A 16,273-nucleotide genomic window follows, 5' to 3' on the forward strand; every position below is an offset into this window, starting at 1 on the left:
ATTCTCATGAACACATTTCAGAAATGCCTCCTTCCGTTTCCCTTTACTATAACACTTTCCCAATTGATGCTTATCTCAGTAACATCCCCCAATATCATCACTCCCTACTTTTGCACTTCTTTGTGATTTCCCTGCACATTTTCCCTTCTGTCTCACATTCCATATCTGGAAACTTAGATAATACCCCTCTCTCCTAGAAAATCACCCCCCGCCCCCCCACCCCCCCCCCCCGCCCCCCCACCCCCAGTTGTGTAATCATACACGTTTTGCCTCCATGTCTAATGAGTAGATTCTGTCCTTGTTACCTCCAGGACATCCTACCTTTGCAACACAACATCAACCTGGTAGCACAGTGGCTAGCACTGTGGGTTCACAGCACCAGGGTCCCAGATTCGAATCCCCACTGGGTCACTGTCTGTGCGGAGTCTGCATGTTCTCCCCGTGTCTGCATTGGTTTCTTCCGGGTGCTCCGGTTTCCTCTCACAGTCCAAAGACGTGCAGTTTAGGTGGATTGGCCATTCTAAATTACCCTGTGTCCAAAAAGGTTACGAGGGGTTATTGGGTGGCAGTGAGGGCTTACGTGCAGTCTCAATGGGCTGAATGGCCTCCTTCTGCACTGTATGCTGTATGTATGTTCCCTAATTGCTGCCATCCTACCTCCCCCTTCCTATCCCCATTTTTTCTGAACATTTTGTATAATTGAATATTCGCAGCCTTGTCCGCACCATTAACCACATTTCTATTATTGCTACTACACCATATTTCCACTTTGATCTTTGTGCTTGTAACTCACCAATTTTATTCACTACTCTATGTGTTAATGTATTCTTAACCTGGCTTTGCAGCCATGCTTAGTCGACTCCTGTCGAATGTGGTACTATTTCCTTCTAGGATTAAGGTAAAGTCACCATAGGCCAAAGATGACCATAGGCTGCTTTCCCTTTGAGGGGGAGAGCTGACTAATGGTGATTTAACCTGAGGGTCACCACACCTCAGGCGAGGGTCAAGATTGAGAATGCAGGGCCTTCATGAATAACCTCAGCTAGTACAGGAATTGAACCCACGTTGCTCACCTTGCTCTGCATCATGAACCAGCTGTCTAACCAAGTGAGCTCAGGCTCCCGAGGAGTATCCAACACTCTCACTTGAAGCACCTTGTTCCACTTTACTACTTTCTTGTGCCTACCCCACTGTCAATTAAATTGAAACCCTCCCCAACCAGAGTGGTGAACTTTTGTTTGAGGAAATTGGTCCCAGACCGAATGGGATGTGACGTGTTCTTTTCGAGTAGGTGCCTCCTGTACCAGAGCTGGTCCCAATGCCCTGAAGCCCTCATTTACTGCACTTCAAGCCACACGTTGATCCTCCCGATTTTCCTATTTCTACTCTCGCTAGTCGGGAGAGTAATCCGGAGCTGTTACCATTCTCCATGATTCCTGAAACTCTGACCATTGGCCCACAATCCCTATCCACTCGATGTCATTGATACTGACTCAATTTCTGGCTCACCCCCTTCATCCTGCAGAATATTCTTAATGATATCCTTTACCCTGACATCAGTGAGGCAACTTACCTCGCAGGACTCCCGACAACATTTACAGAAACACCTAACTATGGAATCTCCTGTATCAATTACATTTCTATTCCATAGTGTTCTTCCTCTCTGGAGTCCCTTGCCCAATGATGCCATAATCTGGTCTGCATCCCTTTGAGGTGTTGTCGCTCCCAGCCATCACCAAAGCTGTGTATCTGTTTGAGAGTGACTCCCCGAAAATACTTGTACTTTCTGCTTCTTCCTACTTCTCCAGATAGGCACCCACCTCCCATCCTTAACTCTCCTTGGCTGGGGAGTGACCATGTCCTGGAACACAGGAAACTCCCATCCTCCCTGATGTTAAGCTTCCCCTCCAGCTCGGCAACCCTGAGCTCCAGCTGAAACAGCTGGAAACACTTCCTCCACACGTGGATTGAAACCTGGGTCACAAGCAGCGGGCTGACTTACTTTACCCATGATTCCATCCCCAATCTTTCTTCTCTAATTATTCCCCGCTTAATCAGAATCAGCACTAAAGAGTAAGAGTGAAATCCATACCCTCTCAAACCTGCCACACAGACACTCACTGATCCCATGTGTCTTCTAGAAATCTCATCAAAAAGATGAACTAACTTCCTTGGTGTAAATCTGTATTGCACCTGCCAATGCAAAGATTTTGGGCGCGATCTGCTGACCGGGTGGTGCGCCAGAACAGGGGATCTTGCAAAATGTTGCAATCTGAATCCTGCCCATTGTAGACAGGATCAGTATTCGGCACATTTGTGTATTAGAGTGAGACAGCTGGACTCACTCTAATATGCAGCTCGCCTGATCTGCCAAGGCCTTGGGTTCTGACCTCTTCACCTTGGAGAACTCAGGCGAGAGCTGTTCACTGTTGGTTCCCACAAATGGGAACAAGGAGGAATGGCAGTTGAGGCAGGGGATCTCCCAGGGGATCCGACAGGTGGTTGCCCTCGAGATAGGCCGACACCCTGGCACTACTGGTGCCACCTTGGCAGTGCCAGCCTGGCAACCTGGCAGTGTGACCTGGGTGCCAGCCTGGCACTGCCCACATTGCACTGCTAGTTGTCAGGGGCACTGACAGGGATGGCATTTTTCCCACACTAGGTATCGGGCTGGGGATGCCCTGCATGTCTGGGTAGGGTGCAGGGGCTCAAGAACCCCCATATTTGTGACCTAGTACTTTGGGGGGGTGAGATCCAGGGATGGGTCAGGTCGGGTGGGGGGGGGGGTCTATCTCCTCCTGCACTGAGGAGTTCTGGCGAGCAGAGTTCCTCAGTGCAGGAAATGGGACTAACTGCGGCCTCGGTGGGGTGTTCACCGCTGAGGCCCCGGATTGAAACAAAGTCCAGTTAGATAGAATGATGATTCTCGGCGCTGTGAGTGCAGGGAAACACCCGGCTAAACGCGCTCGACATGGGGCTCTGTTGCAAATCGGTTAGATCACACCCGGAATTTTTAATCAGAATGTTATTTTATTTCTGTCATGACCAGGGAAGCTGTGGTTCTTGCTGGGCTTTCAGTGCGACCGGTGCCATTGAAGGGCAGTGGGCTCGGAAACATGGAAAACTGATTTCCCTGAGTGAACAGAACCTGGTTGATTGTACCAAACTATATAATAACTATGGATGTGAAGGTGGATGGATGAAACGTGCCTTTACCTATGTGATCGACAATAAAGGCATCAACACGGCTGCAGATTATCCATATACTGCTCGGGTAAATCTCTTTTAATTGCTTTTCCAATTCTCCAGTTACAAAATGTTTACAATATTCATGGTAGACTACAGAGCCCAGTCCAAATAGAATGGAAGCTGACATCCAGCTTTGGATCAATTCTTCCCTGAGAAGCTGCTCCCAGGTTTCCACCAATGTCACTGTCTAACCAACATGAGGGAGGGTGAGGGAATATCACTTTTCAGGAAGGGACTAGTTCTCTCTTTCATTTCTCCCCTTATCTTGTAATTGATACACGATCAATTACTGCATAACTGAAGGCTTTAATAGATTAGAACTGTTCCCCAGCAGCTCAGGTACAGAATGAGGACTGCTGGGACGGCACCGACTCTTAATACTCCACCTATCTGGGCGGAGCTACATACTATACAGCCAATGGTAAACCCCCAGGTTTGACCAATGGAACTTCAGCCTCTCGGGTGCTGCAATACCTGATAATACCACATTCACCCCCTGTTAAAAAGTCCGGTGTGGGTGGTGGCCAGTGGCTACAACTGTATTCAACATGGTATGATCAGATATGGAGGTACCGTGATACCTCCTTACAGTGCTTATAGGGTATTTACAGTCATGGCAGATATATACAGTCAGTGTTTATTATTTACAGTTACAGATCGGTTAAGATGAAGCAATCAGTCGGTCGGGTGCCCTGGTCGTCCTCTGGGATCGTCTGGGCCTCGGTGGTGATTCCGGTGGGGGTCCAGGCGCCTGCGACTTCGGGAGCATGGCTTCGGCCTCCATGGCAGTTTCGTCACCCCTAGACGGCGCTGGTGGGGAGAGCGTTGACCTGGGAGGGTGTTGCCTGTAGTGGGTGGGTGGGAGGGCCCAGGCAGGAGCGGCGGGAGGACTGACCCCCCTTTTGAAGTGCTGCAGAGTGGTGGGGTGCGGGTGGTGGTTGGGGTGCGTGTGGGGATCCGACGGGCGCCAGTTTCCATAGGGAGACCGTATCTTGTCGGCCGTCAGGGAACGCCACGTAGGCGTACTGGGGGTTAGCGTGCAGCAAGTGGACCCTCTCGACCAACGGGTCCGACTTGTGCGCCTGCACGTGTTTTTGGAGCAGGATGGGTCCAGGTTGGGAGCGAGGTCTCGGAGGAGGACGTCCTGGGGAAGACAAGGAGACGTTCATGAGGTGTCTGATTGGTGGTCGTACAGAGCAATGACCGGATGGAGTGGAGGGCCTCCTGGAGGACTTCTTGCCAGTGGGAGACTGGGTGGTTCCTGGACCATAGGGCCAGTAGGACGGTCTTCCAGACCGTTCCGTTCTCCCTCTCTACTTGCCCGTTTCCCCGGGGGTTGTAACTGGTCGTCCTGCTTGAGGCGATGCCCTTGCTGAGCAGGAATTGACGCAGCTTGTCGCTCATAAAGGAGGACCCCTATCACTGTGTATGTAAGCGGGGAAACCAAACAGTGCAAAGATACCATGGAGGGCCTTGATGACGGTGGTGGCGGTCATGTCGGGGCAGGGGATGGCGAAGGGTGGCAGAGGTCCTCGTGGAGGGCTCGGAGGCAGTCCACTTGTGCGGTGACACATGTGCCGCGGGACAGGGCGTCAGGAGGCTCGTTTAGCTTCCCGGGACGATACAAGATCTCGCAGTTGTAGGTGGAGAGTTCTATCCTCCACCGCAAGATCTTGTTGTTTTTTTATCTTGCCCCGCTGTGCATTATCGAACATGAACGCTACCGACCGTTGGTCAGTGAGGAGAGTGAATCTCCTGCCAGCCAGGTAATGCCTCCAGTGTCGCACAGCTTCTACTATGGCTTGGGCCTGCTTTTCGACTGAGGAGTGGCGGATTTCGGAAGCATGGAGGGTACTGGAGAAGAAGGCCACGGGTCTGCCCGCTTGGTTGAGGGTTGCCGTCAGAGCTACGTCGGATGCATCGCTCTCGAGCTGGAAGGGGAGGGACTCGTCGATGGCGTGCATCGTGGCCTTTGCAATGTCTGCTTTGATGCGTCTGAAGGCCTGGCGGGCCTCCATCGACAGGGGGAAGGTTGTGGACTAGATCATGGGACGGGCTTTGTCTGCGTAGTTAGGGACCCACTGGGCGTAGTAACTAAAAATCCCAAGGCAGCGCTTCAGGGCCTTGGGGCAGTGAGGGAGGGGGAACTCCATAAGGGGACGCATGCGTTCAGGGTCGGGGCCTATAACTCCATTTCGCACTACGTAGCCGAGAATGGCTAGACGGTCGGTGCTAAATACGCATTTATCCTTATTGTACGTTAAGTTAAGGATTTTCGCGGTCTGGAGGAATTTTCGGAGGTTGGAGTTGTGGTCCTGCTGGTCATGGCCGCAGATGGTGACGTTATCGAGATACGGGAACGTTGCGCGCAAGCCGTACCGGTCAACCATTCGGTCCATCTCGCGTTGGAAGACCAAGACCCCGTTAGTGACACCGAAGGGAACACTTAAAAAATGATAGAGCCGCCCATCTGCCTCGAAGGCAGTGTATTTGCGGTCGCTCGTGCGGAGGGGTAGCTGGTGGTAGGCAGACTTGAGATCCACCATGGAGAAGACCTTATAATGCACGATCCTGTTTACCAGGTCGGATATGCGGGGGAGAGGGTACGCGTCCAGCTGCGTAAACCTGTTGATGGTCTGACTGTAATCAATGACCATCCTATGTTTCTCCCCGGTCTTTACCACCACTACTTGGGCTCTCCACGGACTGTTGCGAGCTTCAATGACCCCTTCCCTTAGAAGCCTTTGGACCTCCGACCTAATGAAGGTCCGGTCCTGGGCACTGTACCGTCTGCTCCTGGTGGCGACGGGTTTGCAATCCGGGGTGAGGTTCGCAAACAGGGAAGGCGGGTCGACCTTAAGTGTCGAGAAGCCGCAGACAGTAAGGGGGGAGGGGGGGGGAAGGTTTGCTAGGCAGGACCCCTTTATCTCCACTGAGTAGGAACTGGAGGCCAGGGAGAGTCTTTGATTTATAGGGTGGGTAAAAAGTGAACAGCGCCTTACCGTGTCGGGGTGTATAAAGCTCTCCGTGCTCCCAGAGTCGATCAGGCAGGGAGTCTCGTGGCCATTGATGAAGACCGTTGTCGTTGCTGTTGAGAGTGTTCGATGTCAAGTTTGGTCCAGAGTCACCGAGGCCAGACGCAGTGAATTTTGATCGGACAGTGTATAGTCGGCCGGGCTGGGGTCCTGGGCCCCATCCAAGATGACGTCTCCCATGGGTCGCACATGGTGGTCGGAGATGGACAAAATGGCGCCGCCGATCCGTCCAGTGCGGTGTCCGGGGAACAAGATGGCGGCGCCCAGGGGCCGCACGTGGCCCGAGGATACGGGGGTGCTGGTGACTGCTGGCCGCCTGGGGCCCGAGGGGAAGTTCGCTGTGGCAGCCCGGAGTCACCGCTCGTGCCTGACAAACCCCCACAAAATGGCCCTTCTTGCCGCACCCTTTGCAGGAGGGTTGGCCGCATCGTTGTGGTCTGCTGCAAACCTCCACAATATATCCTAGCAGAGGGGCGATGTGCTGGAGGAGGATGAGGATCAAGGGCAGGCCTTGTCAGACGAGGAGGATGAGGGGAGTGAGGGGGACAATGAGCGGGACATGGGGGCTAGCCATGCACGGAAGGTTGCACGACACTATCGGCAGGGTCAGCGAGCACGGGATGCTTTAGTCGACAGACGTTTCACCAACTGGGGGGTGGGTGAGTTACTCGGCAGGGGCCCGGACATCACAATACCGCACCCCCTCACCACCGACCACCCTCGCCTCCCGCACCACCGACAACCCTCGCCTCCCGCACCACCCACCACCCTCACCTCCCACATCACCGAACACCCTCACCTCCCACCGAACACCCTCGCCTCCCACACCACCCACCACCCTCACCTCCCACACCACCCACCACCCTCACCTCCCACACCACCCACCACCCTCACCCCCCAAACCACCCACCACCCTCACCTCCCACACCACCCACCACCCTCACCCCCCAAACCACCCACCACCCTCACCTCCCACACCACCCACCACCCTCACCTCCCACACCACCCACCATCCTCACCTCCCACACCACCCTCCATCCTCACCTCCCACACCACCCACCACCCTCACCTCCCACACCACCCACCACCCTCACCTCCCACACCACCCACCATCCTCACCTCCCACACCACCCTCACCTCCCACACCACCCTCACCTCGCACACCACCCTCCATCCCCACCTCCCACACCACCCTCACCTCCCACACCACCCTCACCTCGCACACCACCCACCATCCCCACCTCCCACACCACCCTCACCTCCCACACCACCCTCACCTCCCACACCACCCTCACCTCGCACACCACCCTCCATCCCCACCTCCCACACCACCCTCACCTCCCACACCACCCTCACCTCCCACACCACCCTCACCTCCCACACCACCCTCACCTCCCACACCACCGAACACCCTCACCTTCCACACCACCGAACACCCTCACCTCCCACACCACCGACCACCCTCACCTCCCACACCACCCACCACCCTCACCTCCCACACCACCCACCACCCTCACCTCCCACACTAACCCTCCATCCTCACCTCCCACACCACCCTCACCTTCCACACCACCGAACACCCTCACCTCCCACACCACCCACCACCCTCACCTCCCACACCACCCACCATCCTCACCTCCCACACCACCCACCACCCTCACCCCCCAAACCACCCACCACCCTCACCTCCCACATCACCGAATACCTTCACCTCCCACCGAACACCCTCACCCCCCACACCACCCACCATCCTCACCTCCCACACCACCGAAAAACCTCACCTCCCACACCACCCACCATCCTCACCTCCCACACCACCGAAAAACCTCACCTCCCACACCACCCTCCATCCTCACCTCCCACACCACCCACCACCCTCACCTCCCACACCACCCACCACCCTCACCCCCCAAACCACCCACCATCCTCACCTCCCACACCACCGAAAAACCTCACCTCCCACACCACCCACCACCCTCACCTCCCACATCACCGAATACCTTCACCTCCCACCGAACACCCTCACCCCCCACACCACCCACCATCCTCACCTCCCACACCACCGAAAAACCTCACCTCCCACACCACCCTCCATCCTCACCTCCCACACCACCCACCATCCTCACCCCCCACACCACCCACCATCCTCACCTCCCACACCACCCACCATCCTCACCTCCCACACCACCCTCACCTCCCACACCACCCTCACCTCGCACACCACCCTCCATCCCCACCTCCCACACCACCCTCACCTCCCACACCACCCTCACCTCGCACACCACCCACCATCCCCACCTCCCACACCACCCTCACCTCCCACACCACCCTCACCTCGCACACCACCCTCCATCCCCACCTCCCACACCACCCTCACCTCCCACACCACCGAACACCCTCACCTTCCACACCACCGAACACCCTCACCTCCCACACCACCGACCACCCTCACCTCCCACACCACCCACCACCCTCACCTCCCACACTAACCCTCCATCCTCACCTCCCACACCACCCTCACCTTCCACACCACCGAACACCCTCATCTCCCACACCACCCTCCATCCTCACATCCCACACGACCCACCACCCTCACCTTCCACACCACCGAACACACTCATCTCCCATACCACCGTCCATCCTCACCTCCCACACCACCCACCACCCTCACCTCCCACACCACCGACCACCCTCACCTCCCACACCACCCTCACCTCCCACACCACCGAACACCCTCACTTCCCCCACCACCGAACATCCTCACCTCCCACACCACCCACCATCCTCACCTCCCACACCACCCTCCACCCTCACCTCCCACACCACCCACCACCCTCACCTCCCAGACCACCCACCAACCTCACCTCCCACACCACCCACCAACCTCACCTCCCACACCACCCACCACCCTCACCCCCCACACCACCCACCATCTTCACCTCCCACACCAACCCCCACCCTCACCTCCCACACCACCGACCACCCTCACCTCCGACACCACACACCATCCTCACCTCCCACACCACCCACCATCCTCACCTCCCACACCACCGAACACCCTCACCTCCCACACCACCCACCATCCTCACCTCCCACACCATCCACCATCCTCACCTCTCACACCACCGAACACACTCACCTCCCACACCACCCAACACCCTCACCTCCCACACCACCCACCACCCTCACTTCTCACACCACCGATCACCCTCACCTCCCACACAACCCACCATCCTCACCTCGCACACCACCGACCACCCTCACCTCCCACACCACCCTCCATCCTCACCTCGCACACCACCGAACACCCTCACCTCCCACACCACCCACACCACCCACCATCCTTACCCCCAACACCACCGACCACCCTCACCTCCCACACCACCGAACACACTCACCTCCCACACCACCCAACACCCTCACCTCCCACACCACCCACCACCCTCACCTCCCACACCACCGAACACACTCACCTCCCACACCACCCAACACCCTCACCTCCAACACCACCCACCACCCTCACCTCCCACACCACCGAACACACTCACCTCCCACACCACCGATCACCCTCACCTCCCACACCACCCACCACCCTCACCTCCCACACCACCCCCTACCCTTACCTCCCACACAACCCACCATCCTCACCTCGCACACCACCGACCACCCTCACCTCCCACACCACCGAACACACTCACCTCCCACACCACCCAACACCCTCACCTCCCACACCACCCACCACCCTCACCTCCCACACCACCGAACACACCCACCTCCCACACCACCCAACACCCTCACCTCCAACACCACCCACCATCCTCACCTCCCACACCACCGAACACACTCACCTCCCACACCACCGATCACCCTCACCTCCCACACCACCCACCACCCTCACATCCCACACCACCCGCTACCCTTACCTCCCACACAACCCACCACCCTCACCTCCCACACCACCGACCACCCTCACCTCCCACGCCACCCACCATCCTCGCCTCCCACACCACCGACCGCCCTCACCCCCCACACCACCCACCACCCTCACCTCCCACACCACCGAACACCCGCACCCCCCACCACCCTCACCTCCCACACCACCCATCATCTTCACCTCCCACACCACACACCACCCTCACATCCCACACCACCCACCACCCTCACCTCCCCCACCACCCACCATCCTCACCTCCCACACCACCCACCACCCTCACCTCCCACACCACCGACCACCCTCACCTCCCACACCACCCACCATCCTCACCTCCCACACCACCCACCACCCTCACCTCCCACACCACCCACCATCCTCACCTCCCACACGACCCACCACCCTCACCTCCCACACCACCGAACACCCTCATCTCCCACACCACCCTCCATCCTCACCTCCCACACCACCCTCACTTCCCCCACCACCGACCACCCTCACCTTCCACACCACCGAACACTCTCACCTCCCACACCACCCACGATCCTCGCCTCCCACACCACCGACCACCCTCACCTCCCACACCACCCACCACCCTCACCTTCCACACCACCGAACACTCTCACCTCCCACACCACCCACGATCCTCGCCTCCCACACCACCCACCATCCTCACCTCGCACACCACCGACCACCCTCACCTCCCACACCACCCACCACCCTCACCTCCCAGACCACCCACCAACCTCACCTCCCACACCACCCACCACCCTCACCTCCCAGACCACCCACCATCCTCACCTCCCACACCACCCACCAACCTCACCTCCCACACCACCGACCACCCTCACCTCCCACACCACCCACCATCCTCACCTCGCACACCACCGACCACCCTCACCTCCCACACCACCGACCACCCTCACCTCCCACACCACCCACCATCCTCACCTCCCACACCACCGACCACCCTCACCTCCCAGACCACCCACCAACCTCATCTCCCACACCACCCACCATCTTCACCTCCCACACCAACCCCCACCCTCACCTCCCACACCACCCACCACCCTCACCTCCGACACCACCCACCATCCTCACCTCCCACACCACCGACCACCCTCACCTCCGACACCACCCACCATCCTCACCTCCCACACCACCCACCATCCTCACCTCCCACACCACGGACCACCCTCACCTCCCACACCACCGAACACCCTCACCTCCCACACCACCCACCACCCTCACCTCCCAGACCACCGACCACCCTCACCTTCAACACCACCGACCACCCTCACCTCCCACACCACCGAAAACCCTCACCTCCAACACCACCCACCACCCTCACCTCCCACACCACCGAACACCCTCACTTCTCACACCACCGAACACCCTCACCTCCCTCACCACCCACCACCCTCACCTGCCACACCACCGATCACCCTCACCTCCCACACCACCCACCACCCTCACCTCCCACATCACCCCCTACCCTTACCTCCCACACAACCCACCATCCTCACCTCGCACACCACCGACCACCCTCACCTCCCACACCACCCACCACCCTCACCTTCCACACCACCGATCACCCTCACCTCCCACACCACCCACCACCTTCACCTCCCACACCAAACCCCACCCTCACCTCCCACACCACCGATCACCCTCACCTCCCACACCACCCACCACCCTCACCTCCCACACCACCGAACACCCTCACCTCCAACACCACCCACCACCCTCACCTCCCACACCACCGAACACCCTCACTTCTCACACCACCGAACACCCTCACCTCCCCCACCACCCACCACCCTCACCTCCCACACCACCCCCTACCCTTACCTCCCACACAACCCACCCTCCTCACCTCGCACACCACCGACCACCCTCACCTCGCACACCACCGATCACCCTCACCTCCCACACCACCCACCACCCTCACCTCCCACACCACCCCCTACCCTTACCTCCCACACAACCCACCATCCTCACCTCCCACACCACCGACCACCCTCACCTCCCACACCACCCACCATCCTCACCTCCCACACGACCCACCACCCTCACCTCGCACACCACCCACCATTCTCACCTCCCACACCAACCACCACCCTCACCACCCACACCACCCACCACCTTCACCTCCCCCACCACCCACCACCTTCACCTCCCACGCCACCGACCACCTTCACCTCCCACACCACCCACCACCCTCACCTCCCACACCACCCACACCACCCACCATCCTCACCCCCCACACGACCCACCACCCTCACCTCCCACACCACCGAACACCCTCACCTCCCACACCACCCACCATCCTCACCCCCCACACGACCCACCATCCTCACCTCCCACACCACCGAACACCCTCACCTCCCACACTAACCCCCACACTCACCTCCCACACTACCCACCACCCTCACCTTCCACACCAGCCTCCACCCTCACCTCCCACACCACCCACCACCCTCACCTGCCACACCACCCTCACCTCCCACACCACCCACCACCCTCACCTGCGACACCACCCACCACCCTCACCCCCCACACCACCCACCATCCTCACCTCCCACACCACCCACCACCTTCACCTCCCACACCACCGACCACCCTCACCTCCCACACCACCCACCATCCTCACCTCCCACACCACCGACCACCCTCATCTCCCACAACACCCACCATCCTCACCTCCCACACCACCCACCAACCTCACCTCCCACACCACTGACCACCCTCACCTCCCACACCACCCACCACACTCACCTCCCAGACCACCCACCAACCTCACCTCCCACACCACCCACCACCCTCACCTCCCACACCACCCACCATCCTCACCTCCCACACCACCCACCATCCTCACCTCGCACACCACCGACCACCCTCACCTCCCACACCACCCACCATCCTCACCTCCCACACCACCCACCAACCTCACCTCCCTCACCACCCACCAACCTCATCTCCCACACCACCCACCACCTTCACCTCCCACACCAACCCTCACCCTCACCCCCCACACCACTGACCACCCTCACCTCCGACACCACCCACCATCCTCATCTCCCACACCACCCACCATCCTCACCTCCCACACCACCCTCCATCCTCACCTCCCACACCACCCACCACCCTCACCTCCCACACCACCCACCACCATCACCTCCCACACCTCCCTCACCACCGAACACCCTCACCTCCCACACCACCGAACACCCTCACCTCCCACACCACCCACCACATTCACCTCCCACACCAACCCCCATCCTCACCTCCCACACGACCCAACATCCTCACCTCCCACACCACCCTCCACCCTCACCTCCCACACCACCCACCACCCTCACCTCCCAGACCACCCACCAACCTCACCTCCCACACCACCCACCAACCTCACCTCCCACACCACCCACCACCCTCACCCCCGACACCACCCACCATCTTCACCTCCCACACCAACCCCCACCCTCACCTCCCACACCACCGACCACCCTCACCTCCGACACCACCCAGCATCCTCACCTCCCACACCACCCACCATCCTCACCTCCCACACCACCGAACACCCTCACCTCCCACACCACCCACCATCCTCACCTCCCACACCACCCACCATCCTCACCTCTCACACCACCGAACACACTCACCTCCCACACCACCCAACACCCTCACCTCCCACACCACCCACCACCCTCACTTCTCACACCACCGATCACCCTCACCTCCCACACAACCCACCATCCTCACCTCGCACACCACCGACCACCCTCACCTCCCACACCACCCTCCATCCTCACCTCGCACACCACCGAACACCCTCACCTCCAACACCACCGACCACCCTCACCTCCCACACTACCGAACACCCTCACCTCCCACACCACCCACACCACCCCCCATCCTTACCCCCAACACCACCGACCACCCTCACCTCCCACACCACCGAACACACTCACCTCCCACACCACCCAACAGCCTCACCTCCAACACCACCCACCACCCTCACCTCCCACACCACCGAACACACTCACCTCCCACACCACCCATCATCTTCACCTCCCACACCACCCACCACCCTCACCTCCCACACCACCCCCTACCCTTACCTCCCACACAACCCACCACCCTCACCTCCCACACCACCGACCACCCTCACCTCCCACGCCACCCACCATCCTCGCCTCCCACACCACCGACCGCCCTCACCCCCCACACCACCCACCACCCTCACCTCCCACACCACCGAACACCCTCACCCCCCACCACCCTCACCTCCCACACCACCCATCATCTTCACCTCCCACACCACACACCACCCTCACCTCCCACACCACCCACCACCCTCACCTCCCACACCACCCACCATCCTCACCTCCCACACCACCCACCACCCTCACCTCCCACACCACCGACCACCCTCACCTCCCACACCACCCACCATCCTCACCTCCCACACCACCCACCACCCTCACCTCCCACACCACCCACCATCGTCACCTCCCACACAACCCACCACCCTCTCCTCCCACACCACCGAACACCCTCATCTCCCACACCACCCTCCATCCTCACCTCCCACACCACCCTCACTTCCCCCACCACCGACCACCCTCACCTTCCACACCACCGAACACTCTCACCTCCCACACCACCCACGATCCTCGCCTCCCACACCACCGACCACCCTCACCTCCCACACCACCCACCACCCTCACCTTCCACACCACCGAACACTCTCACCTCCCACACCACCCACGATCTTCGCCTCCCACACCACCCACCATCCTCACCTCGCACACCACCGACCACCCTCACCTCCCACACCACCCACCACCCTCACCTCCCAGACCACCCACCAACCTCACCTCCCAGACCACCCACCAACCTCACCTCCCACACCACCCACCACCCTCACCTCCCAGACCACCCACCATCCTCACCTCCCACACCACCCACCAACCTCACCTCCCACACCACCGACCACCCTCACCTCCCACACCACCCACCATCCTCACCTCGCACACCACCGACCACCCTCACCTCCCACACCACCGACCACCCTCACCTCCCACACCACGCACCATCCTCACCTCCCACACTACCGACCACCCTCACCTCCCAGACCACCCACCAACCTCACCTCCCACACCACCCACCATCTTCACCTCCCACACCAACCCCCACCCTCACCTCCCACACCACCCACCACCCTCACCTCCGACACCACCCACCATCCTCACCTCCCACACCACCGACCACCCTCACCTCCAACACCACCCACCATCCTCACCTCCCACACGACCCACCATCCTCACCTCCCACACCACCGACCACCCTCACCTCCCACACCACCGAACACCCTCACCTCCCACACCACCCACCACCCTCACCTCCCAGACCACCGACCACCCTCACCTTCCACACCACCGACCACCCTCACCTCCCACACCACCGAAAACACTCACCTCCAACACCACCCACCATCCTCACCTCCCACACCACCGAACACCCTCACTTCTCACACCACCGAACACCCTCACCTCCCCCACCACCCACCACCCTCACCTGCCACACCACCGATCACCCTCACCTCCCACACCACCCACCACCCTCACCTCCCACATCACCCCCTACCCTTACCTCCCACACAACCCACCATCCTCACCTCGCACACCACCGACCACCCTCACCTCCCACACCACCCACCACCCTCACCTTCCACACCACCGATCACCCTCACCTCCCACACCACCCACCACCTTCACCTCCCACACCAACCCCCACCCTCACCACCCACACCACCGATCACCCTCACCTCCCACACCACCCACCACCCTCACCTCCCACACCACCGAACACCCTCACCTCCAACACCACCCTCACCTCCCACACCACCGAACACCCTCACTTCTCACACCACCGAACACCCTCACCTCCCCCACCACCCACCACCCTCACCTCCCACACCACCCCCTACCCTTACCTCCCACACAACCCACCATCCTCACCTCGCACACCACCGACCACCCTCACCTCCCACACC

The 16,273-nt window shown here is 59.7% G+C and overlaps 1 protein-coding gene across 1 annotated transcript in view; it reads left to right on the forward strand.

Annotated features, from left to right (window-relative positions):
* Positions 1-16,273, forward strand: part of LOC140395235 (procathepsin L-like) — an 89,048-nt gene that overhangs the window by 23,991 nt on the left and 48,784 nt on the right. The window contains exon 4 of the mRNA XM_072482787.1: positions 3,050-3,274. Within this exon, the coding sequence (XP_072338888.1) occupies positions 3,050-3,274 (225 nt within the window). The remainder of the gene's footprint in view (positions 1-3,049; positions 3,275-16,273) is intronic.

The sequence above is a fragment of the Scyliorhinus torazame genome, chromosome 18 (genome assembly GCF_047496885.1).
Source record: "Scyliorhinus torazame isolate Kashiwa2021f chromosome 18, sScyTor2.1, whole genome shotgun sequence".
Classification (NCBI taxonomy): domain Eukaryota; kingdom Metazoa; phylum Chordata; class Chondrichthyes; order Carcharhiniformes; family Scyliorhinidae; genus Scyliorhinus; species Scyliorhinus torazame.